This window comes from Mustela lutreola, chromosome 10, assembly GCF_030435805.1.
Source record: "Mustela lutreola isolate mMusLut2 chromosome 10, mMusLut2.pri, whole genome shotgun sequence".
NCBI lineage: Eukaryota > Metazoa > Chordata > Mammalia > Carnivora > Mustelidae > Mustela > Mustela lutreola.
Window position 1 is genome coordinate 22,875,771 of NC_081299.1, and position 23,955 is coordinate 22,899,725.

General features: G+C 59.9%; 1 protein-coding gene across 1 annotated transcript in view; it reads right to left on the reverse strand.

The window, feature by feature from the left end:
- Positions 1-1,347: 1,347 nt before the first annotated feature.
- SDC3 (syndecan 3) overlaps positions 1,348-23,955 on the reverse strand; it is a 37,856-nt gene continuing 15,248 nt past the window's right edge. Inside the window, exons 2-5 of the mRNA XM_059136296.1 lie at positions 10,407-10,524; positions 8,135-8,748; positions 6,155-6,446; positions 1,348-5,336 (exon numbers count right to left, since the gene is read on the reverse strand). Of these exons, the coding sequence (XP_058992279.1) occupies positions 5,170-5,336; positions 6,155-6,446; positions 8,135-8,748; positions 10,407-10,524 (1,191 nt within the window). The 3' untranslated portion in view covers positions 1,348-5,169. The remainder of the gene's footprint in view (positions 5,337-6,154; positions 6,447-8,134; positions 8,749-10,406; positions 10,525-23,955) is intronic.

Consider the following 23,955-nt stretch of genomic DNA (forward strand, 5'->3'; position numbering starts at 1 on the left):
GACCCAAGTTGAAGGCAGATGTCCAACTGACTGAGCCATCCAGGTGCCCCCCACTTCACCCCGTTATAGCTATGTGGTCCGAGGCTATGGGGGGATCCACTGTCTGGGGTGCCACAGCGAGGACCGAGGCCTTGGGACCCAGGCAGAACTGTCCAGCCATGAAATGAATGGGCACGTGGGGGTTGGAGGTCTTGGCTGAGGAGAAAAGACACGCCCACCCATGACTTGGTCCTGAGACATTGGATATTTCCTCTCTCCTCAGCAGACTATACATGCTCTGAGGGCAGTGGGCCGGGTCTGTCCTGATGACATCTTGTCCCCCAGTTCCAAGTGCAGGGCCTGGCACAGTGGAGGCCTCAAGAAACTTTAGTGAGGGAGGAGGGAAGGAATGGGTTGGAGTGGCACCCCACAACTGCCCAGACCTGGGTGGGTATCATGATTTGAGAGGAGTAACTTTCTACAGGACATCTGTGGACCATGGAGTGGTTTCCCTTGGAGGAGGGAAGTTCACAGCCATGACACTGTAACCCCGGGGCCACGCCATGGCCAGAGGGCAGAACCAGAGAAAGGCAACACTGGTGAGGTGAGTTTGGGCTAAAAACAAAAGACTTCTCAACAGGGAAAGTGACCCACTAGTCCCTGGGATACAGCAAACCACCTGTCATAGAGGTCTGAAGGCAGGGCCCGGCCCATGGCCCTCTCAGCTCCACGAACCTGTAAGCACAGGTGTCAGTCTGTGGTTCCAGGTCAGGGAACTAACTTGTCCTCTGCTGACGTTCTGCTCCATTCCGGCTCTGTGCCGTGCTCTTCCTCACGTAACCCTTACCCCATTCCATTTAGGGGATGGCAGTTGTTATCACTGCTTCGCAGGTGAGACAGTTGAGGCTCAGAGAGCTCATAAGCAGCTTCTCCTGCATCAGAGGTAGGAAATGTCACTTGAGCTTAAAGCCGGGCCTACCGACCCCAGAGCCACCCAGGCTTGGTCCGTCCGAGTCCTTGGTCCTTGAGACCAAGGTTCCAAGATTGTTTCTTTGTGGCCTGAAACCAGATCTTCCCCTGGGGGTGAACCACAGGCCCCCCAGCACCACCACAGCGTGGCCCCCACCCAACCACAGCCCCCATCTGGCCTTACCACAGTCAGCTCTGTGGTTTCCCGAACACTCTCAACCAACAGCAGCTTTGACCATAATGGTTCCCGTGAGGAGTTGCCGGGCAATCTCCCTTGCTTGGTTCTCAATTCCCCCTGAAGGTGAGGGTAGCTCGGCCTGGCTAGGGGGCGGGGAGGGCACAGGCTGTCCCCCACCCCCAACAAAGCATCCATATTTATCTCACACTGACGACACTGCATCATTTCAGCTTAATTTTATTTCCTCTTATAAATGGGCACAGCACGGGAAGTGTTAAAAAACAAAAACAAAAACAAAAAAACACAAACAAACAAACAAACCAAAAAAAACCCAGAAACAAAAAACCCCAAACAGCTCCTTCACAAGGCTGGGCCAGGTAAGCACCCACGGTGGGTCAGGCACCTGGGTCTCTTTTTCCAGTCTTCTCCCTCCACTTCTCCTTAGAGATTTGGCCATGAACTCAGGACAGTTATGGTTAATAAACAGGTTATGGGGGAGAGAAAGGGCGGGGAAGGCCTGGGGGAGGGAAGGACACACTCCCGTCAGGTTCTCAGGGGGTTTCTGTACAGGAGAAAGGGCGCACAGGAGGGACACTGTCTTCAGGGGGCTCTCTGGAGCCACACTGCCTACGAAATATATTTACATGTGTTTGCCACGCTGGGGTCGGGTGCACTGAGCTGGTGCACTGAGCTGCTGAGCAGGCGCCTGGTGGAGGCCGTAACCATCGGCCCTGAGCTGGCAACCCCAGGGCCCGGTCTTGGCGTCTCTGTAAATCTGTACAGTTTGTGGGCTTCTATTTACAGGCAGGAGGCCTGAGGAAGCAAGTCCAGGCTGCTGGCTGTCAGGAGAAACTCAGGAGAGCAGAGGAGGAGGTGGCCACTCCTGCCCCCACCTGAGAGGCCCAGCCGGGTCTGCATCCCATGCCCTGGGCCCAAGCCTGGAGGCCTGGACAGCTGGCTTGGCCGACCCTTGTGGGGGGCCGTCTGGCCACTGTCCGCCGGTCTCATCCAGCCCTGGTTACCACGCAGCCGCCTGCAGGGCTCAAGGGGACAAACCTTCCAGGAGATGCACCCCACTCTGGCCTCCTAGGGAAGCAGAGCCTGGGAGAGCCAAACCCCACTTCTGGAGGCCCCAGGCGCTCTCCCTGGCAGCTGAGGCCCAGGCTCAAGCCACACCAGCTCCCTCCCCTTGGGAATTTGCTTCCAGGAGATGCCAGGGCTCCCGCAGGACTCCCTCTCCCAACCACACTTGGGTTAACCAGACATGTCCCCCTTGCACCCAGGCTGGGGAGAGCCCCGGCTCCCACATTGCACCGAGGAGAGCTCCAGCTCATCCTCTGAACCGACCTCTCTCTTGGCCAGCCCTGCCCAAGCTGGGCCGGCTGGAGTGCATTTGGACCAGTCAGAATGTATTCAGTTTCATGAGGATAATGCCTGGGCCTTTGTCGTGGGTCCAGGGCTCCACGAACAAGGCCCTCAGCCCCTTCTCTCAAGTGCAAAGGACTGAGAGAAGAGGCCAGTGCTGGGAGGCAAAGCCCCAAGTTAGAAGCCAGCCCACAGGATGTGGGGAGTGAGGCCTGCTGGAGCCTGGCTAGACCCACGCAGGCCACTCCGAGCCCATTCTAGTCAGACCGAGCCCAGCTCACTCATCCTTGCCCGGCCCTACCCGATTATGGGCCCTGGCCCGCGCCAGGGTCTCCAACCCTGGGCCCACCATCCCTGGGTTCGTGTCCTCTCTCCTCCATGCTCCCTGGCTTCTCAGCCTTGGCCTGCCCAGGCCTCGTCACCAGAGCTGCCGGCCCCAAGACAGTAGCCGCCCCCGCCCCCGGGAGCAGGGTAACCGGGGTGGTGGTCTCGCCCTCCCCCCAGCCCTTCTGCTCTGGGGACAACAGAGGCCAGGTCACCTCACCTTAACAAATCATGGGCCCAGGGTGCCTCCCCTCACTCCTGCCGCCTTCCAAGGCTGGCTTCCTCACAAGCTTCCAGGCCCTACCCAGGGTGACACTGGCTCTAAAAGAGCCCTGACCTGGAAGCAGGATGGTAGCAAAAGACGGGGAGAAGTTCCCTGGAAGCTCAGGCACCCCTCCTCCTCCCCCTGCATAAATCTGCTGCCAGGGAGTCGTGAAAAGGGAACAGAAATAAAAGCTGGGTTCCTGACTTTAATCCGGGCTGAAGGTGATGGGGGGGTGTGAGTGCCAGCCAACCACAACTCAGATCCCACCCCGTGGCCTGGTGAGCCCCCAACCAAGCACAGCCTCCCCAAAAGAGATGTGTGGCCCCACATTTAAAATATCTACAGAGGCAGCCCCCCACCCCCATAAGGGTAACAAAGAAGGGGGAGGCAGGCTGAGGCCTGCAGCACCCCGGCCTGGGGCTATGAGTCTGGATGGACTGTTCCCTGCTGGTGCGGCTTGTGCAACCACACCCAGGAGAACCAGCAGGTGGTCTGGCCAATGAGGGGGTCAGTGTGCACGGGGAGGGCCCCAGGGAGGGACCACGGTGGGACTGGAGAGGCCGGTGGGTGGGGGAGAGGGTGCAGGAGGCCCCGGGCAGCAGGGCCCACCCTCGCAGGCACTTTGGGGACTTGTGTCCTGGGAGGCAGAGTCAGCCCCTAGCTCAGAGCAGAAGGGGGACATGAGGAGACCAGGAGCCAGGCCACACGCCCCTCCCTGCCCAGGGCTTGTGGTCCTAGGAGACCCCAGCCCCCTCCCCAGCCTGGGGCCACATTCCAAGAACCAGCCTGCCCTCCTTAGCAAGGCTCCTGGCGAGCAGGGGTGCTGGCCCTGGACTAACCCCCTGGCGAGTGATAGCGGGAAGGGGGGCGAGCTTCCCAGGTGTGCAGGGCCCCGGGGGGCTTATGGCCACATACCCACCGTGCCACCCTTTATTCCAGGGTGCGAGCTTGGGGCCGTGTGGGGCGAGCCTGGGCATCCACATGGGGTTGTGTCTGACGGGTCAGGGTCGCGGGCAATGTGGTTGGTGTTGGTGTCGTGGTGAAGGACTGAGTGTGACAGGGCAACTCAGGGGACCCAATATGGGCTGACTGCTCCAGCTTGCCTCCACCATCTCCAGGGAACCTGAAAGCTGGAGACAACACGCGTGGTGCCACAGTGTATGTTGGGGAGAGGGGCAGGCCGCACGGTCACCATCAGGTGATGGCATCTGGTGACTCCCATCGTCATAAGCCTTAGGGGACTGTGAGAGACACGGGAGAATCAGCGTCTTTGGAAGAACGTGCGTGTCTGTGACAGGTCTGCACTGGGCAGCAGGATAGAGTAGGCTTCTGTCACTGCGTGCTTGTGTGTGACATGATGTGACCGTGCAGGAGATGGTGTCTGGGCAGAGCCCACTGGCAAGAGGGCAGTCTGAGTAGCCCCGCCTGTCCTTGCCAGGGGCCCCCAGGGTACTCTCAGGAAGTCAGTTCCTTGGGGGCAGATGGGGACTAAGGGGAGGCCTGTGGTATGGGCATACAGGGCAGGGTGAGGGGAGAAGGACCCCACAGCCCTAGAGAGGCTAGGACAGAACAGGCTGGTGGCAACAGGTACCCTCTCTCCCTGGCAGAGAGGGGCCCTGGGACAGTGGCAAGAGGCTGTCGCTTCTTAGTGATTTTAAGGGCTGATCCGGCCCAGTGCTCGTCCTGGAAACCGGCCTGAGCGCCTGTCAGGCTCCAGAAGGAGACGTGGGCCAGCCCCGTGGGGCCGGGGTGGGGCTCGAGCCCCTGTCAAGCCCCGCCCCTCCTGCCGGCAGCCAATCCGCAGCCTCCTTCCTCCTGTCCGTCTGACACAAGGTTCCGCTGCAGGCCGATGGGAAGGAGGAAACGACAGATGAGCTCGTAAGGGCACAGTCAGAGCCGATGGCACTGCCCCCTGCCCCTCGGGTGAGGTCTCTGTGAGGCTGGCAGTCTGGGCAGACCTCAGGAGGGCGGGCAGAGATGAACTGAGGCCGGGCTCCCTTCCAGGCCCAGTCCTGGGCCAGGGCTGGTAGGGCCGGGCCGGGGGCTAGGCAGGGGGCGCTGCTGAGCTGCGGGAGGCACTGTGGCTCCGCTAGGCGTAGAACTCCTCCTGCTTGTCGGGCTTCTGGTACGTGACGCTCGCCTGCTTGGGCTCCTCCAAGGTGTAGCTTCCCTCGTCCTTCTTTTTCATGCGGTAGATGAGTAAGGTGACCAGGAAGGCAGCGAACAGGGCGCCCACCACCCCACCTACAATCACAGCTGTGGAGGAAGAAGGCAGAGGTCAAGGGCTGAAGACAGGGCGGGAGGAGCTTTGGGCATGGGGAGGAGGGCCCAGAGCCTTGAATCTGAGGCTGGGGGCCGGGCCTCACAGCTGCTTGCTCGGGCCTGCCTCCCTTCCAGGCGCCTGCCTGCGCACTCAAAACCCCACACACGCTCCAAGAGAGTGTGAGACGCCACCAGTCATGGACGAGCCCACATTTTATAGACGTTAGGAGCGCAAAAAACTGCGGCAGCTGAACTATGATACATCCCAACTATGGAAGGGCCCAGAGCTTACTTTAAAAAAAAAAGTAATAAAAAGTTAACTTAGGAGCAGATGTGCAGTGAGAACCGGTGAAGAGCAGAATGACACTCGCCCCTCCCTTCTATGGACGAGGACAAGGGAGGCTGGAGAGCTGGAAGACCCGCACCAGGGCCATGCGGCTCCTGAGCGGGGAGCAGAGTCTGGAACACAAGTCCAGAGACTGTAGACTCAGCCAAGGCAGGTCCTTGGGGCGTCAAGGCTGGAGGCAGGTCAAGCCAAAGGATAGAGTCAGAGATCAGGGCTCAAGGACCAAGGCCCAGAAGGGTCAACCAGCACGGCCCAGGGAAGCAAGCATCAAGGTCAGACCCTGGGACAGGGGAAGGTCAAAGGACGACCTAGAGGGTGGGTCTGGGGGCTGAGTCCCCACCTTTCCCTCCCTAGGAAACGGGGCTCCTAGAAACCCATACCCAGACCTCTTCTTGGGTTCCTAGAGGTCAAACTGAGGCTGGACCAGCTGCCTCACTCTGGGCTCTTCCCGGGCCCCAAGCCTCACCTACGAGCACCTCCTTCCGCTCCAGGATGCTTCTCTGGGGCAGCTGAGCTGCTGAGCTGCCTGAGTCAATGGCGTTGTCCAGGAGGCCGGGGCCTGGGCGTGCACCCTTGGGCAGCGCCCCAGGTGGAGCTGATGGCTTGGCGGCGGCCCCACCCACGGCCACCACCTCATTGGCTGTGTCTGGCTGTGTGGTCTCCTCCTCTGGCAGCTCAAAGTCCCCGCTGGGCCCCCCACTCACAGGCACCTCAGGCTCATCCCGGATCGTGGTCAGGATGGACTCCGGAGTTGGGGTCTGTGGGGAGCGTGGCATGAGCCCGGGAGCTGGGCCTCCCCGCACCCACCCTCCCCGCAGCCCACCCTCCTCCCCCACACACGACCCCCCCATCCTCAGTGGGCCTGACATTTATGAAGCACTCGCCACGTGCCAGGCACGGTGCTAAAACACGTTATAGGCATTTGGCCCTCACGACATCTCCCAAAGGAGATATTGCCCCTAATTTACAGAGCTGAAAAAAGGCTCAGAGAAGCAAAGTGACTTGCCAAGGACACACAGCTAGGAAGCAGTGGAAACAGAACAAAAATCCCGCTGTCTCCAGCTCCCTTGGCTGTGTCTGTGACCACCACACTACCCTGCCTCTCTCCCCAAGCCACATCCTGTCCCCAGCCCTCTGTCCCATCTCCCTCTTGCCGCCACAGTGATCATCCTTGGGGGACTGTGTCAAACTGCTGTCTGGGGGCTGCTCGAAGCAGCCTGGGCCACCGCCCGTGTACCTGGGGCAGAGGGAGTACCTCAGCCTGGGGGTGGAGGGGTCAGCACAAGAGCACCCCTGCAGGGCACCATGCCCCCTGGAGGTGTGTCCGGGAGAGCAGCCCAGGGGCTCCCACTGTGTGGAAGCAGGACCAGGGCTCAGATGTCCCCCGGGTGAGTGAGGAGAGCTGGGCCTGGTGTCCTGCTTTCTCTACCCTTCCTGCCTAGCTGAAACCATGGGACACCAGGCTGCCCCGGGAGTTGAGGGGTGCTGAGGGCAAGGCTCGCACCCAGCTAGGGCTGGCCTGGACCTGCCAGCAGCTCAGCCCCCTAAAGGCCCTCTTCTGCTTGACAAAGGGCTTCTGTACCTGGGTTGGAGCTGCTACCTCCCCCCCGCCCGCCCCCCCCGCCCCACGTGCCCCTGGTACCCAGCAGGGACCTGGCGACTTCTCCCAATTCCTTGATCCTATGCATCCCCACCTCCCTGACATCTTCACCCTCTTCCCCTGAACCCTTCATCCCCCACCCCTAACTGTTCCCCACCACCACACGCGCACACCCCAGCCTATTGCAGGTCTCAGATCCCGACCTGGCAGTGACCCACTAAGCCGTCTCTGTCACGGGAGGAAGAGGCAGTGCCGCCCCGACGGACAGGTGTGGGTGCGGGCTGAGGGCTGGCAGGGGGCCCCCGGGCAACAGGCTGCACGCGTGGACTACAGGTTCTCCTCTCCCGCAGTCTCCCTCTCAGTCACCCTCAGACTAACAGCGACAGCGACAGTGGTGACAATGACAACAGGGAAACTTCTGGTGGGTTTACTACTGCCAGGCACTGTTCCAGGCACTGGACAATTCCCACCATGCTACTGTTCGCATCCTACTGTTTCCTCCTCCTGGCAGATGAGGGAACAGGGAACAGATGTACAGAGAGGACTGGTGACTTCCTGAAGTCATGGGGCTCCCAAGGGCAGTGGGAGAACCCCACGCCGCAATGCTCACCTCAACCCGCAGGCCCCTGGCCCTCCCCGCCGCCGCCACACTTCACCCACTCCTTTCCCCATCCATATCTGGTCCCAGTATCCTGGTCTCCTTTCCATCCCCGGCCCCTTGACCTCTGTCCCCATCCCGGGACTCACTCTCAGCCTCAGCCCTCTGGCCTCATGCCTCTCTCACCCTCTCCATCCCCAAACCCTCCCCCCAGGCCCTGACCCTCCCTCCTCTCCCCACCTGCTCACCTGAGCCACCTCTGTGGGTCCAGGGGCAGTGGTCCCCAGGGGCAAGGTGCTCTTCTCGGGGATGTCAGGCTCCTGGGTGGTAGCTGGCCTGGGAAGGGCCCTTGGCCTGGAGGTAGCTGTGCTGACCATCCTAGGTGTCGGGGCCTCTGTGTCCAAGACAGCCACTGTGGTGGGAGGTGCGGGTGCCGCTGGAGTGGTGGCCCGGGCCGTGACTGCCGTGGTCAATGGAAGAGGCAGAAGCCTCCGCACACCGGTGGTCCTTATGACGGAGGTGGTGGCCGCGGAAGGGGGGGCCGCGGGGAGGCTGGGGGTGGCAGTGGCCACCGTTGCAGGCACCGTGGCCACACTTAGGGCCCCTGCAGTCGTAGCAGCTGTGGTAGCCGTGGGAGTGGAGATGGTCGTGGCTCTCTGGCTGGGTTCTTCTGGTACCTCTGTCACCACGGGGGGGCTAGTGGCTGGCTCTGGGGTGGGGTGCCCAGAAGGGAGCTCTTCCAACGGGGTGCCCACAGGCTGGATGTCCACGGTGGGCAGCACTGCGGGCGTGGTCGACACCGCCATGGCCACGTCTGGGCTGAACCGCATGGCTGTCTCAATGCCCGACTCCTGCTCAAAGTCTGAGGAGGCAGGGGAGAGGAGAGAGCTAGGGAGCTGGGTGCTCACGAGGGGTTCGAGGGTCCCAGGTAAGCAATGGCCATCAAATTGGTGGGGTGGGGGGGGGGCTCCCAACCCTCACTTTACTTAATTTTCCCGGGACAAGATGACGGAAAGAGGGAAGGCACAACCTGGCCAAAGGTTACTAGTCGGCTGGTGGCTATTCCCTAAGTCCTCTCTGCCTGGCCAAAATTTCTTCTAGGGGGGCACCTCTTCTAGGAAGCCTTTTCTGATTATTCCCAAACCACCCAGCCTGGACCTTCTGGCAGGCTGAACCCAGACCAGTGGCAACTAAATCCCTACAGGGCGTTTAGCCCTTGCTAAAGACTGGGGGCCAGCAGGGAGTGGCATTCTGGGAAAAGCCAGACCTGGGTACCCTTACCATGAGCATGGTGGGGTGGGCACAGCCACAGCTCCCCCAGAGGCCCAGGCCACAGGGAGACAGCAAGGAGGAGAAGGCGCCCCTCCTGCACGGGAATCCCAGGGCAACCTGGCTGTCTCTGAGCCAGGACACATGAAGGGGCCCGGGAGGAAATGAGGAGAAACGGACAAAAAGAAGGGGTGCCTGACCAGACAGAGACAGGAGGGGTAGAGAGTGGCCGGAGAGATTCAGGAGAGACATGACCCAGCAGAGGTGGATTTTACCAAGATTAACTTGCAAGAGGCTTACGCGGAGGAAGCAAAAGCAGGGAAACCTGAGGCAGGGGACCACGGGAGACCGGGGCCATGGCTCGCAGACTTCCTACATCCCAGCGGGCAGTCCTGTCCCCTCCCTGGGCCCAATCTCAGCACGGACTCCTTTTTGTTTTTTAAATAATCTCTATATCCAGTGTGAGGCTCAAACTCACAACCCCAGATCAAGAGGCACAGGTATCACCAACCAAGCCATCCGGGCACCCCGAGCACACAGCCCTTTTCACCACCATTTCCTGAGCTCCTTTTCTGTTCCAGGCCCTGACATCTTATGCTGAAGCCTTCCAGAGGCGCTGAGAAGAAGGCATATTTAGTCTCATCATTCCCAGGTGAGAACACAGGGCCCCAGTGAGGGGGAGAGGCTGCAGCAGGTACGGCCACTGGGTGGCAAAGCCGGGATTCGAACTCAGGTCCTCCCTCCCCTCGCAACACTCTGTTGGCCTTCCCCAGGGCCAGGCCACAGAACCGGACTCCCAGGCACAGTGGAGGCCTCTGCCCCTTTCCGTCGCACCCTGAAACTGCCCTGGGCTCCCGGTGATTGGATGGGAGAGGCACCTGACCCAAGCGGAGTCAGCCCAGTGATCTCGCTGAGGATAGGCCCCTGCAACCCAGATGAGGCTACTATGTCCCTGCAAGAGGTCAGAACAGTACTGTTCCCTGGGTCACTGAGGAGCATCATGACCCCAGACAGGGGTGGGAGGTCTGCAGAGTCATAAGCAGGGCTTGCAGAATGCAAGCAGAACAGTGGGGAGCGGGCAGTCCTGAGCTCTGAGGTCTCAAGGCCCTGGTTCCAGCCCCAGGAGGATGTTCTGCCCTTCCGGAGCCTGGGGTCCAGGAGCTTCCCCTGCCTGACCTCCCCTATCCCCCACCCCACATCAAAGCGGAGGGCATTGCCCACACATGGGGAAGAGGTGGGGGTGGTACTTACAACCCGAGCCCGACCCTGAGTAGAGGTCGTCCAGCTCATCGTCGGGGAAGGAGTCGTCATCCCCAGAGCCCTCAAGGTCCACGGGCCTCTCGAAGTTCTCGCTGCGCCAGCGCTGAGCCTAGGGAGGGTAGGGACAGGCAGAGAGCTCCGTACCTGAGGCCAGCAGCCTGGGTGGGCCCAGAGGGACAAGAGACACGCTCAGGGGCCAAGTAACAATGAGGGACAGCATTGGGCGTGGCCACTCCATGGGCAAACAGAGCCAGGAGGGCCTGATTATCACTTCCCACACCCGCCCGGTGGGGCCAGGGTAGCAGCCCCATCTTCCTGCCAGTTGGCCACCACTGGGGACCGGGCCACTCCCCCACGCCCTGATCAGAACTGCAGGGGTGGCAGAGCTGGGCTGAGAGCCAGAAGGCTGGCTGTGAGTCCGGCTCCAGCACTCACCGTGTGGGTAACCTGGGGAGAGTTATTTGGTCTCTCCCTGCCTCAGTTTACTCATTACACATAAGCAAACAGTGCCCACCTTCTTGGGATGCTATGAGCACGCAGTGGGCTAATGTGGGTGTGAGCATGCAGAGTGGGCTAACGTGGGTGTAAGCACACAGCAGGCTAACGCGGGTGTGAGCACGCAGCGGGCTAACGCGGGTGTGAGCACAAAGAGTGGGCTAACGTGGGTGTGAGCACACAGAGTGGGCTAACGCGGGTGTGAGTACACAGCAGGCTAACGGTGTTAGCACACACTGGGCTAACGTGGGTGTGAGCACACAGCAGGCTAATGTGGGTGTGAGCACACAGTGGACTAACGTGGGTGTGAGCACGCAGAGTGGGCTAACACAGGTGTGAGCACGCAGAGTGAGCTAACATGGGTGTGAGCACGCAGCGGGCTAACGTGGTTGTGAGCACACAGCGGGCTAACGTGGGTGTGAGCACACAGTGAGCTAATGCGGGTGTGAGCACGCAGCGGGCTAACACAGGCGCAGCGTCGAGCACCTGTTGCACAGAGTAGCCTGACTCTCAGTGTGGCCGCTGTCATCAGAGCCACCCTCAAAGTGCCTGTCACAGACAGCCCACCCAGTCCTCAAGAGCAGAGACGGGCCGCCATTCCACAGACGAGGGAGCTGAGGCCCACACGGCCGCCCCCAGTCACCAGATAGCACATGACACAGTGAGGTTCAGACCCTGCTGGGGACCCGAAGTTTGAGACCCCACAATCCCAAAGGCAGTGCAATTAGTCCCATCACACAGACATGGGGTTTGGGGAGATTTGGGGCTTTGAGAGGGATGTACCTTGGGTAAGGGTGGCTGAGGCAGGGGTGAGGAGAGAGGGGAGTGCCGGCTCTAGCCCTGGCCCTGGTCCTTCCCCAAAACAAGAAGTTGGCACACCTTTCCACAAAGGATCTCAATGCCTGTGTTAGCTCAGGGCCCCAAGGCCACTTCCACTTCCACAGGGTCAGAAGGGGTAAGAGGGATTTCTCGAAGGGTCCAGCTCACCTGGCCTAAGACTCCTCCTGGTGTCAGAACCTGAGGAGGCCTGGAGCTGGGGCCGTCCCTCCCCACTGCAACCCTGCACAGTGTGAGAGCCAGCGCAAGGGCAAGCAAAGCAGGAGGGCACCCCCACACCCCCAGGGGCAGGCCCCACCCTCTGCCATACCTTTGACCCCGATTCCAGGCTGGGCCCAGGCAGTCCCTATCCTCAGGGAGATCGCCCAAGCAAAGGGAGACGGACGCCTGGGGCCCAGATCTGGAGCATCGGCACTTCCAACCACAAGAACCCAACAGAGAGAAGGCGTCTCCAGCAGAAGGAAGGGAGTGAGCACAGGCTCCGAGGTGAGGAGGTACAGCCTGGGCTCCCAGGACTGGCCCTGCCTGCCCTCCAGCCTCATCCAAGGTCCCTCTGCACCCTGCACCCCTCCACTTGCTGGACTCCAGCCCGCCGGCAGCTTATGGTTCTTGGAATACGCCTGATCTCTCTTGTCACTCGTGCTGTTCCTTCCACCCAGAACACGTTTCGTCCCCAGCCCCTCACCCTCCGGCGTCCGGCCAGCTAACCTCTCCGCCCTTATCACTTCTGCCGAGAAGCCCCCCAGTCTGATCTTTCAGAGTCCCCTGGGCTTCTGAATTCACACTTAGCACTACTGCTTGCCTGTGCCCTCACTCGGCGGCTGCCCACCCCACCGACGGTCAGCGGCAGGACCTTGCCCAGCACACAGTAGGTATTCAGGAAGTGTCTGTTAAGGGACAGTTGGGCTGGAAGACAGGACTAATGGCTGGGGCAGGGGTGGAGGAGGAGGGGCTGGAGGTGCAGCAGGGGAAGCCCCATCATGGGAGGCTCTGGCAGACCCACGAACAGCTTCCTCCTGGAAAGAGGTTACTTTTCATCCTGACCGCAGGTCAGATGACCACGAGCGCTGATCTGAGGAAGAGTCCAGGCAGCTATACCATCTGCCCGATGAGGGGAGCCACAAGAGGGGTGCGAGCCAGAGGGGGACCGGGTCAGCACTGCGTGTGGAGCTCGGCTCTCACAACCCCACCCACCTGACGGGCCCCCTTCTGGGGATCACATGCAGCTAGGGCAAGGCCCCCAAACCTGGCTTCCTGCCTCAGCCCTGACCACCTGCTCCACAGCCCGACCCAGGCCCACCAGGGCAGGAGGCCAAGGCAGCGAGCCAGGAGATCCCCTCCACCCCACCCCTGTTACCACACACACACACACACACACACACACACACGCCAAGTAATGAATTAATCAGTATTTACTTGCTACCAGTGAGTCATGGAGTGGAACAATTAGTGTAATTGCTCCCGTGACTAATTGCTGGGTCTTTCTTGGTTTTAGACATTCCAGGAGCTCAGAGCAGCTCTCACCCGACTTGCCCCAGCCCCCATCTCTGCCCCCACTGCCTGGAAGAGTGAATCCCAGGACCCCAGAGGAGGGAGGCGGAAGGCTCCCCGCACTGCCAGCCTCTTCACGCCAGACCAGCCACGCTGAAGTCCCTTGGAGACATTCTGCGCAATTCTTAGGCAAGCAGCCAGGAGCCAGAGGTGTGCGATTCCTGCTCAGGGCCACACAGCAGGATGGGGACTGAGCAGGGACCGGCGATCTAGACTCCCACTTGTGGATGGAGCCACCTTCCCGGTCCTTCCCTCCTTCCAGAAAGGCCAGGGAGTAGCTGAGAGACCTCTAGCTTGGAGGAGGGGTTCTAAGAGGTCTGAGGTCGCTGAAGACCCCCACACTGGAGGAAATGTGAGCGCCAAAACAGGGAGTCCACATGATTCCTCGGTGACCAATGCCTCACAACAGCCTGTGATAACTCCCTGAAGGGCCTGCACAAATCCAAAGACGCCCCCCAGAGCCACAGACTCTTGAAATGACACACCCAGAGACAGAAAATGCACAGAGACACACCCTGATACACATGCACCCAGAGGCAGCTGCGGAGAGGCATTTCGTGTTGGCGTGCCTTTGGGTACAAACAGGTGCAGGCACGGGGTGTGGGGGGCAGGGGGCAGGCACTGGTGGGCCCACAGGGTGCCGCTCTGAGGCTCAGAGACAAGCACGGAGCCTCCTGTGAAGCCACCAGCCTCCACTCAGGTACCTCTCACCTAGATACTATTCATCCCTAGCTCAGTAGCCATCCACATGACAACCGTTACCATGGCGACCAGCTCCTCCATGCTAAGGACCAGGAGCTCCAGCTCCCCACAGAGATGTGGTGGGGGCAGGAGAGGAAAGATCATGGAAGAACAGAGAGGATGTGGGGCGTTGGGGGGGGGGGGCAGGGGCGCGGAGATGCAGGACAGAGGGAAGCCAGGGGTCAGAGGGGCGCATGGAGGGGGGAGACGGGGTGGGAGCGGCGCAGGGAGGACTCGGTGAGGGAGAGAAAGCAGAGAAGGCGAGAGTGGGAGGCAGAGGGAAAGAACTCTCTCACATCTTAATTTAGCCTCACGCTCATCAGGCAAAGCTGGGGAAGGGGCCACCTCAGTGATTTTCCAAACCTGCATCCAAGAGAACCTCCTTTCTGAATAATAAGCAGCCCCCAGATGAGACGGAAGGAGGGACGGCCAACAGCCCAGTCACCCCTGAAAGCTTAACACAGGGGGACACCTGTGGGGGTGAGGGGTGGGGTCCAGGATGCCATCTTGCCCAGCCCTCCCCCCAAAGCCAGCTGAGTGCCAGTCTGACCCCTCCCTGGGCCAGCCGGGGTGCAGGGGCTCAGTGGGGACCCCCCCAGGAACGCTGCAGGGGTGCGGGTGGCTGCAGCTCCCGCAGGATCAGGAGGAACGAGAGGAGAGAAGAGAGGAGAGATGGCGGCAGGGCACTGAGCCTGGGAGGCAGTCACAAAGTGCCAGAGGAGGATGCGGACAACAGCCCTCGACCCCTAAACGACCTCTCCATTTGCATAATTCCATGCATAATTAGCATAATTATCCAAGCCTTTCCCTTAAAGGAGCACTGACTCCGAAGGCCCCAGGACCCCCAAGGCCCCAGGAACCCATGGCCTGACCCTGCCCCTCACTGCACCCCACGTCCACAGGCCTAACAGGCCCCCGCTGTAGCCAGCAAGCAATCCAGGCTGCCTCCTCTGCTGTGCCCCACAGACACACGCAGCTGCACACACGGGGCCGGCACACACACGATCATGAGCCACGTTCACCGACACCCTCCGCTCACAGACAACCTGGCCCACACGAGCTCCAGCAACATGGAACCACAGAGTGGCTCCCCACCACCGTGGGGATGCCAAGCCATCCCCATGTCCGAGTCTGTTCCCTGAATCACACATCCCTGCACACGTTCCCCACGGCAGGCACGCAGACCTCACGGGCTGTAACCAAGCTCTGCTCTTGCACACGTGTGGCACACCCACCCGGCACACCCACCGCACCTCCGGCCGTGCAGAAGGTCGGCGCAGAAACCATGACTCTCCTGCTTCCCACCCCGAGGCTCCAGGAGCAGCAGTGGGGGAAGGTCTGGACTCCCAAACCCACTGCCTGGCCTCCGCCTGCACCCCCAGCCCCACTCCCTCCCTGTGTGGTCACAGTTTGGAACTCACCCCCCCGGCCCAACTGTTCACACACACCCATGTCTGGGCCCTGTCCACACGCCCCAATGCACAGCAAACACACCGTGTGCTCCCCGAGCTGCCCCAGCCACATACCCCAAAGAGGACCCACTGCACCCTTGTATATCCTGCTGCTGATACCGTACCAGCAGGCCCCTGATAACTGCACCCCTCGGTCTCCTCCACACACACACGTGTGCCACGCGTGCTCTCTTTGTGGGTACAAACAAGTACACACAACACTGGGGTGAAACACGACCCCCTTTCCCAGAGCTGCCACACCCCTGCCATTCTTCCTCACTGTCCCCTCCCCACCACCCACCTTGGCCCACAGCTTTACCCCAAAGAGGCACCACACACTCCCACCGCCATCAGAGGGCCTCCCCCTCCACGACTCACCCCCACCCACCCCCTCCAGAGTCTTAGAGCAGCCAGGCGGGGTGAGGGACCCAAATCAGCTGGACTTCTGGGATGTCTGCTCACATCCGCAGTCTGCAGCCACTCACTCCGAGGGCAGGACGCAGGGCACGCATTCAGGGAGAAAGCCAGGGAGCCTCCCTCTGCACCCCTCCCCCCCCACGTCACCCCCCATCCCGGACCAGAGAAGTCTGGGGTTGCTTCTGCCCCGCACCTATCACCTGCTCTCACCCATCACGAGCCTTCTCTGAAAAACAGGACAGCACAGAGGTTAAGCCAGAATGTATCAGCTCCTCCCTTCCTACTTGGGGGACAACAGGCAAGCCTCTGAACCTCTCACCTCAGCTTTCTCATCTGTAAAATGGGGGTGCTGACAATAGTGTGTCGCTTTCCTACAGTTGCTGTGAGCATCAAATAGGATCATCCGGGTAACAGGCTGAGCACAGGACCCATGGTGCAGTGCCGAATAAATCAACACAGCGCAATTATCGTTAATTCTATGCTAATCTTTCTATTATCCTTTCTGAAGATTTTGTCTCCTTTGTCCCTTACCATCCTCACCCTGGAAGACAGAATCAGGATGATTACACCCATGCCACAGACGAGGCTGCTAATGCCCAGAGAGGTTAAGAGGCATTGCCAAGGCCACACAGCAGGGGAGAGTACAGACAGAAAAAGAGAGGTTGGATGAGCTGGGAGAAAGGGCGGGTTACAGACACAGACGCACAAATTAGGTCAGCTGGCAGGGGGCCCGGAGCCCAGCACCCCTGTGCACTGCTAATCATGCTGCATAAGCTAAGAATAAAACCAGGAATAATTAATTCTACCCAAGCTTCCTTCCCTGCGTGAGCCAGACTCAGGCGCCGCTCTCTTGGTGACTGGGGGCAATGGGAGCGGCGGCTGGGAGCCCAGCTCTAGATTCACACACTCTTGGGTTCAAGTTCAGCTCGGCTTACTTGCTGGGTGACTCTGGGCAAGTTACTTAACCTCTCTGAGCCTCTCTTTGGTTAAACAGGGACACTAATTACAGAGGTGGAGTACCATACTCATTTGTCAGCCTTATCCTGGCACGTTCCCCTCCTCAGTCCTCACCTCCAGGCTAAACCAGGCCTGAGTGCTCACTGGGTTCCACTCTTCTTTCCTACAGATGTGAAAACTGAGGCCCAGAGAGGGGAGACTTGCATCATCCTAGGACTAGAGAGGTGGGTGGCGGGAAATGAGCCTGCCAGGCGGCACTCAGGGAAGTGAAAGGATTTGTCCAGGGACAGTAATTATTAGCTCAGGGAAGCAGGGTGGTCTCGGCAGCGCCCTCTGGATCCCCACAGGCTCCATCCCCACCAGTCCCTGTCCCCAAAAGGCCCTGAGTCCTGTGAGAACTCGGTGCCCCTCACGCTCACCAGCTCCAACCCGGAGACCCAGAGTGTCACCGCAGGAATGTGGGCCAGGCCAGGCTCTGGGCAGCGGGACAGCCAAGGGGGCAACACAATGGAGAGCCAGGACAGGGAAGGGGGGACGCCTCGGTCCCCAGCCCCCACCCGTTCACAGCTGCCCTGGCTGGGAACCCAGCAGCCACCACATTCACTGGCTGCTGGAAGAGTGAGGGGCACGAAGGCGGCATCTGCTGGGGAAGGGGGCACAGGGCCTCAGTGCTGGACAGGAGCAGTGAGGAGGGGCAGAGAAGGCCCACGCTGAACCTGACAGCAAGGCCCAGAGGCACACACTGTCGCAGACACACCTTCCCTTCTTCCAGACACCCAGCTCCAGTCACCCACGAGGGCAGCTCAGAGGGCAGGAAACACCCCTGTGGGCCCATCCCGGCTTAGCCAAGTGCTGGGCATCCTGGCAGCCAATCCCTCCCCACCCCACATCCGAACTCCACAATCAGTTAGTTCCTCGCCTAGTCCACTACCCATCCCCTGCTCCCGCCACCTCCCGGGACCGCCCCCCCTTGCCCCGGGGCAGCACTACCCCCGTCCACACCCACCCTGGGCTCCACGGGGAGCAAGCCGGTCCCCACTCGCACCCACAGCCTGGACACCAGCCGGCTTCCGCGAGCCGGAGGAGCCCTGTTCTCCCTTCTCCTCCTGCCTCCTTTGCAAGACCAACAGTGGAGCCTGGTGCTCTAAGGGCCTTTCTGATTCTGACACTGGGCAGCCAGGCATCCGGCCCTGGGGTCGAAGGGATCCAAGGCAATGTTTGAAAAAAAAAAATTGGAAATAGCACCATTCCCAACAAGACGACTATTTCGGTAAGTTGAGGCGAAACCACGGCATGGAATATTACACGGCTGTCAATAATGGTGTTTCCATAAACCCACGCTCTCTTCTATCCACTCATTAAAAGGCAGGACTGGAGGGGCACCTGGGTGGCTCAGTGGGTTAGGCCGCTGCCTTCGGCTCGGGTCATGATCTCAGGGTCCTGGGGTCGAGTCCCGCGTCGGGCTCTCTGCTCGGCGGGGAGCCTGCTTCCCCCTCTCTCTCTTTCTGCCTCTCTGCCTACTGTGATCTCTCTCTGTCAAATAAATATATAAAATCTTTAAAAAAAAAAAAAAAAAAAGGCAGGACCGGATAACAAAGGCTTTCATTTTCTACTTGATTCAAAGACTACCTTGGACCCATGGAGAGGCTTGCACTGCCCTCGGGAGGCCCCGAGCCTGCACTGTTGAGATCCAGTGCACGGGTCCATGTCTCAGACCTGGGTGAACTGGGGCAGGTCCTTAGCTCTCTCAGACTGTTTCCTTGGTAAACAAAGAAAATCCCCACCTCGCAGAGACACCCCCCGCAGAGACACCCCCTGCCCTGCCATTAACCAACTGCTCAGTAAACGCTGGCTTTCATGCCATTACCATCGTTAAGTTTAGAAAATAGGTTACAAAAAAGAAATATGGAACATGACCCTGCTTCAAGGAACTCCCCACCAAAGCGAACTTCTTCACACCGAATCCTACTAAAGCTTTCCAGAGACTTCTCTGGGTGGCGGGATGACAGTTTTTCATTTTTTTCTCAGGACCTGCCTCTGTTTTCCAAGTTTTCTATGATAAACTCAGAGTACTTTTTCTTAAGATGCATTTATTGGGGGGCTGGAGGCAGAGGGAGGGAGTCTCAAGCAGACCCCCCACCAAGCACGGAGCCCACGCGGGCCTCCATCCCATGACACTGAGCCAAAACCAAGAGCGGGTCGCTCCACCGACTGAGCCGCCCAGTCACCCCCAGGGCACTTTTAGGATTAGAAGTAGCACGTTCTTTCTGTACCCCCATTCCTGCCACTCTCCGGTCTGTGAAACTCCTGGGCCCCTTCATTCTGCAGAGAGCCCACTGGAAAGTTCGTCCCGGAGGAAGCTCACAGGCAGACAGAGGGACACGCAGAACAGACTGGAACCACCCAAGAGCCTGAGGGGAGCTGGCAGGCCCTGCACAGCCTGCCTCGCCACAAACGGGATGGCTTGGCAGGGCCCAGCTTCCTCCCCAGGCACGGAAAGGTCTGGTGGCCTACCCGACCAGACAACTCTCCCACCCGCCGCCTTCTCCCGCCAGCCCAGTTCCTGCCCCTGTCACTCCTGCCAGTCCCCGTTGGGGGAGCACAGAACAGCTGCCCACCATGTGGCCTCCGCCGAGACCCCTCCTCAGCCCAGGGGTGGGACGCCCCCGTCACCACCCTGTCAACCCCAGCCACCTGCCTTCGAGCGTCACCCTTTGCTGGCTATCCTGCCTCACACTGCTCATTTATTCCTGTCCCCAAGCTGGTGCCTCAGAGCAGGACCACCCACTGAGGCCCCATTTCTAGACTCAGCGGCCTGCTCCCCCAGCGGCCCACCTTCCCCTCCTGCTCCCCCACAGTTAGCCCCTCTCGGTGCTGGGGACGGTAGGGCACGCTCAGGCCTGCCCCATGCTGTCCCCGCACGCTCAGGCCTGCCCCATGCTTGCCCGCCTCCACCTTGGTCAGCACCTACCCGATCAAGAAGCAGGATTCAGGAAGCTCCCACTGTGTGGCGGGCACTAATCTGGGCACTTAGGGTCCCACAATCAGCAGGAAGGGTCCGTCCTCATGAGCTCAGTCAGCTCAAAATATGCCTTCTCAGCGAGGCCTGCCCACACCAACCGCCTGATGGTCCACCTTAGGAAGGCCCTTTCGGGGACAATCTCCACCGTCTTGTCATTTACCAGGGAAGTGGGGCCACCAACCATGCTCCCACTTGAATGAGCCCCCCTTCTACCAAACCTCGCTGAACCCACTCGGCCTCCCTGGGATGCAGACCTTCCTGTCCCCATCCGCAGTGAGAACGGGGCTATTGCGCCACCAGAAAGGGATTCGAATCCTGGCCTCACTGACACCCTATCCTTGGGATATTCCTACACCCCCAAGACTGCAGGCAGCGATCCCAGCTGGGATGTGACATTCCAGTGGGGGTTTTTTCTGAGGAGGCCCTGGGCCATTCCATCCCTTCTCCTGGACAAGAGTCCGTCAGCAGGGAGGGAGCACTCGCTATGTGCCAGGTTCTCTCTAAGCACCTTGCCTCAGTCCTCACAGACATCCTCCCAGGGAGGGACCATCCTCCCCATCTCACAGATGGGCACATCAGAGTTCAGAGAGGCAAACAAGTGGCTCAAAGTCACACAGCGGTGGGGCCAGATTTGAACCCGAGATTAGCTGCACCCCAAGACCGTGGCGCACACCTACTCCCAGACCTGGCTAGCCTGCCCCACTGGGAAGTTCCTCGGGAGTGGGAACACCCCCACCCTCACCCCCCACAGTATCCTCTACAGACACCAACAGACAGACAGATTGACTGAACTTCCGGGAATGAGTAGAAATGAAGGACACGTCCTCCCCTGACAGATGGCCCAGCTCAGGTGCGCAGCCCCAACCACCACCCCATGACTCACCAGCAGCTGCCTCAGGCCTGAGGCCCTGGCAGCCATCGAGCTGAGGGCCTGCCCGCTCCTGGGGCCCACAGGCCTCCGAACAACCCGGCGTGGGCTCAGACAGTCCAGTCCTGCACTTCTCGGGGCCTCAGTGTGCTCTCCTACGAAATGAGGATCATGACTCCCCACAAGCTGAGACACCCGCTGTGATGTGCCGAGCCGGGACTGGGTGGTTAGGAGGTGCTAGGACATGCCACAGGTCCCAACTCAAAGCTCAGCTCCTCAGAGAGGGACCCCGACTACCAAATCCACCCAAATGACCTCCCGCCACACCCAGTCGCTCTGCCGACACCAGGGTTGTCTCCTAGCTCACCAGGGCCCGTAAAATTTGCTTATTGACTTTCTCGTCTAACATCTGTTTCCCCCTGCAACAGTGGGGACGGTGACTGCGTCCACCAAGGCCACGCCTATGTTCCCAAGACCCAGAATATTTCTGGGACATGGTCAGCCTCCATAATTTGTTCAGTGAACACTGGGCATGGGCTCACCCTCCACACCCCAAGGCACCCCCTTCCTGCCTCCAGTCACTGTGTGAACCCGCGGGAGGCCCTGGCCTCTGGCCTCAGTCTCCCTGTGTATAAAACCAGGGGCTCCGACAAAGCTTCTCTCTGGTCCTTCCAAAACCCAACCAGGAGGACTCCAGCACAGCTCCGAGGAGGGATGAGAACCTGAGGCTGAGCCCAGCATATTTTTTTCATAAAATAACTCTGCAAATTATATGCAAAAATCTGCAGATTAGCAGGCTCCCAGGGGAGCCTACAATTCCAGCCACTTGACAAGCAGGCCCGGGCTAGGGGGAAAGAGCATTTCCTGAGCACCTGCTGAACGCCAGGCTCCTTCCAAGGAGCCAGGTGAGACGACCCTCCTTTGGCCATAGACAGGCCAGGTGACTTGCTAGAGGTCACAGAGAATGCAGGTAGAGAGTCAGGATAAAGCTGGGGGGTGGCCGGGCAGGGGGAAATGGAGCCTGGCAGTGCGGAGGGGGTTCGGGGGGCACAGAGAGGACCCAGGGCCCTGCGTCTCGTTCTCATGCTCTCGGGACCAGAAAGATGTCCAGCTGAAGGGGCAGAGCGATCCTCAGCTTGATCTTGGGGGCCCCCTAAAGCCAGGTGACCCCCAGCCCTCCTCCAGGAAACCAAACAAACCCCGGAATCAGCCCGGGGCAGACCCAGCCCTTCCAGCTGTCCTGCGAAGCCTCTGACACCCTCCCCCAAGGCTTCTCAGGCACGTGCCAGCAAACCCACTGAGGCCCCACAAAGCACACACACCCCCAGGTGTCCCCATCTGTGTGTGTCCAAGCCCAGCCTCCTTGAGGAACCGGGCTGTGGTCTCCCCACCATCCCATTCGCTGTTATTTATAACCCAGCAGGAGCTCACATGTGGCGGAGAGGCGACTCCCCATCCCCAGCCCGGAGCTACCCCACCATCTTCGGAGCCGCTCCACGGCAAGGGTAGAATGAGCCCGACTCGGGGAGGGAGCCGCGGGCGCCCACCAGCACCACTGCTGCCAAGGAGGAGTGAGGCACAGGGCAAGGAATCACACCAAAACACTGGGGGAGGAGTAGGCAGAGCCCCCTCAGGGCCACACTTGCTTCCAGCCCGAGATGACACTTGTGAGACACTGGGGGTTTGATCGGGAAAGGGAGGGGACTCTCACCCCCTCTTCTGAGTCCTGGCAGACAGGCAGGGCCTGGCGATGAGCAGGGGCTCTGAAGCGAGACTGCTTGGGTCCAGATCCCAGTCCTGGCCCTCAGGAGCTATGTGGCCCTGGGTGAGTACATCTACCTCTCTGAGGCTGTTTCCTCCCTACAAAATGGGCATAATAACAGAACCAAACTCAAAGGGCTAGGAGGATGAAATGAGATTATCCAAACGGGTCCTGGCCGTTTGTCTCAGCTTGTCGAATGCAGATGCTCCATAAATACTTGCAGGAAGGAGAGATGCAGAAACGAAGGCAACCAGAGTCCCAAGAGAACAGGCGTGGGTGAGAAGACGGGGCAGTCGGAGCCTCGCGAGGTGGCCATGGCACCAGAGGGCCCGGCAGCTCCTCTGAAGGTTACACGGACAGTCACGTGTGAGCCAGGAACCCTACCCCCAGGGTGCGCACCCGAGGGAAGGGAAAACGCACAAACACATACGTTTAAAAAAAGAAAAAAAAAAAGTCGGCTTATTCGTGACGGGCACAAAGTGGAACTGAGCCAGGCGTCCATCCGCTGACAGAGAAGTGAAAGATGGCAAGTCCACACCACGGAATTCCAAGCCACAAAGAAAGCACTGAGGTCCCCGCACCCGCTGCCACGTGGATGAAGCTGGGAAACGTTACACGGAGCGAAAGAAGTTGGGCGCAGGAGACCACACTGCGTGAGAGGCCGCCCCCACGGGCCGTGCCAGGCAGGTCCACAGGGACAGAAAGGACAAGAGACGGCTTAGGGCTGGGGGACTGGGAGAGACGGGAGGGACTGCTGAAAAGGTACGGGCTTGCTTTCGGGGGTGAGAAAAATGTGTAAAAACTGGGGATGACCGCACAACTCTGTAAATGTACTAACATCCCCTGAACTAGATGCTTTAGATGGTATACTGGATGCTATGTGAATCAGATCGCAATAAAGCTGCTGTTTGAAGGGATAACAAAAGGATGAGTGTGAGATTGAGGCTCAGAGAGGGTAAGGAACTTGTCCAGGGTCACACAGCAGAGTCCAAACTCAAACACTCAGGTGGAAGAGGAGGTAGGCTTTCCCCCTGCTCACCAACTTTCCCATCTGCATATCTCCCCAATCACAACCCAGGTAAAGCTTCCCCAGGCATTCCCCACCCGCCTCCCACCCCCGCCATCCAGAAGGGCAAACACGGGCTCTGCAGACCACAAGTGGGAGAGGCCCAGCACTGTGACTGCCTCCTCTGTGCTTGTCAAAGGCCACTTTGTTGGGTGGGACCACTGGGAGGGGGCAGGCCTGGCCCAGAGTGACCCCAAGAGAAGGTGAGACAGCTCCAAACTCAGGCTGAGCACCCTCTCCACCCCTCTATGCCAGCACCGCAACCCCCCCAGTCCTCAGAGGTTCCGCGGTGCCCTCTGTCCACGCAGCTGGCCCCTGGTTGCCCTCAGGGAGAGGCATGAGTATGTGGCCTTGCCAGGAAAGGGGGCAGGAG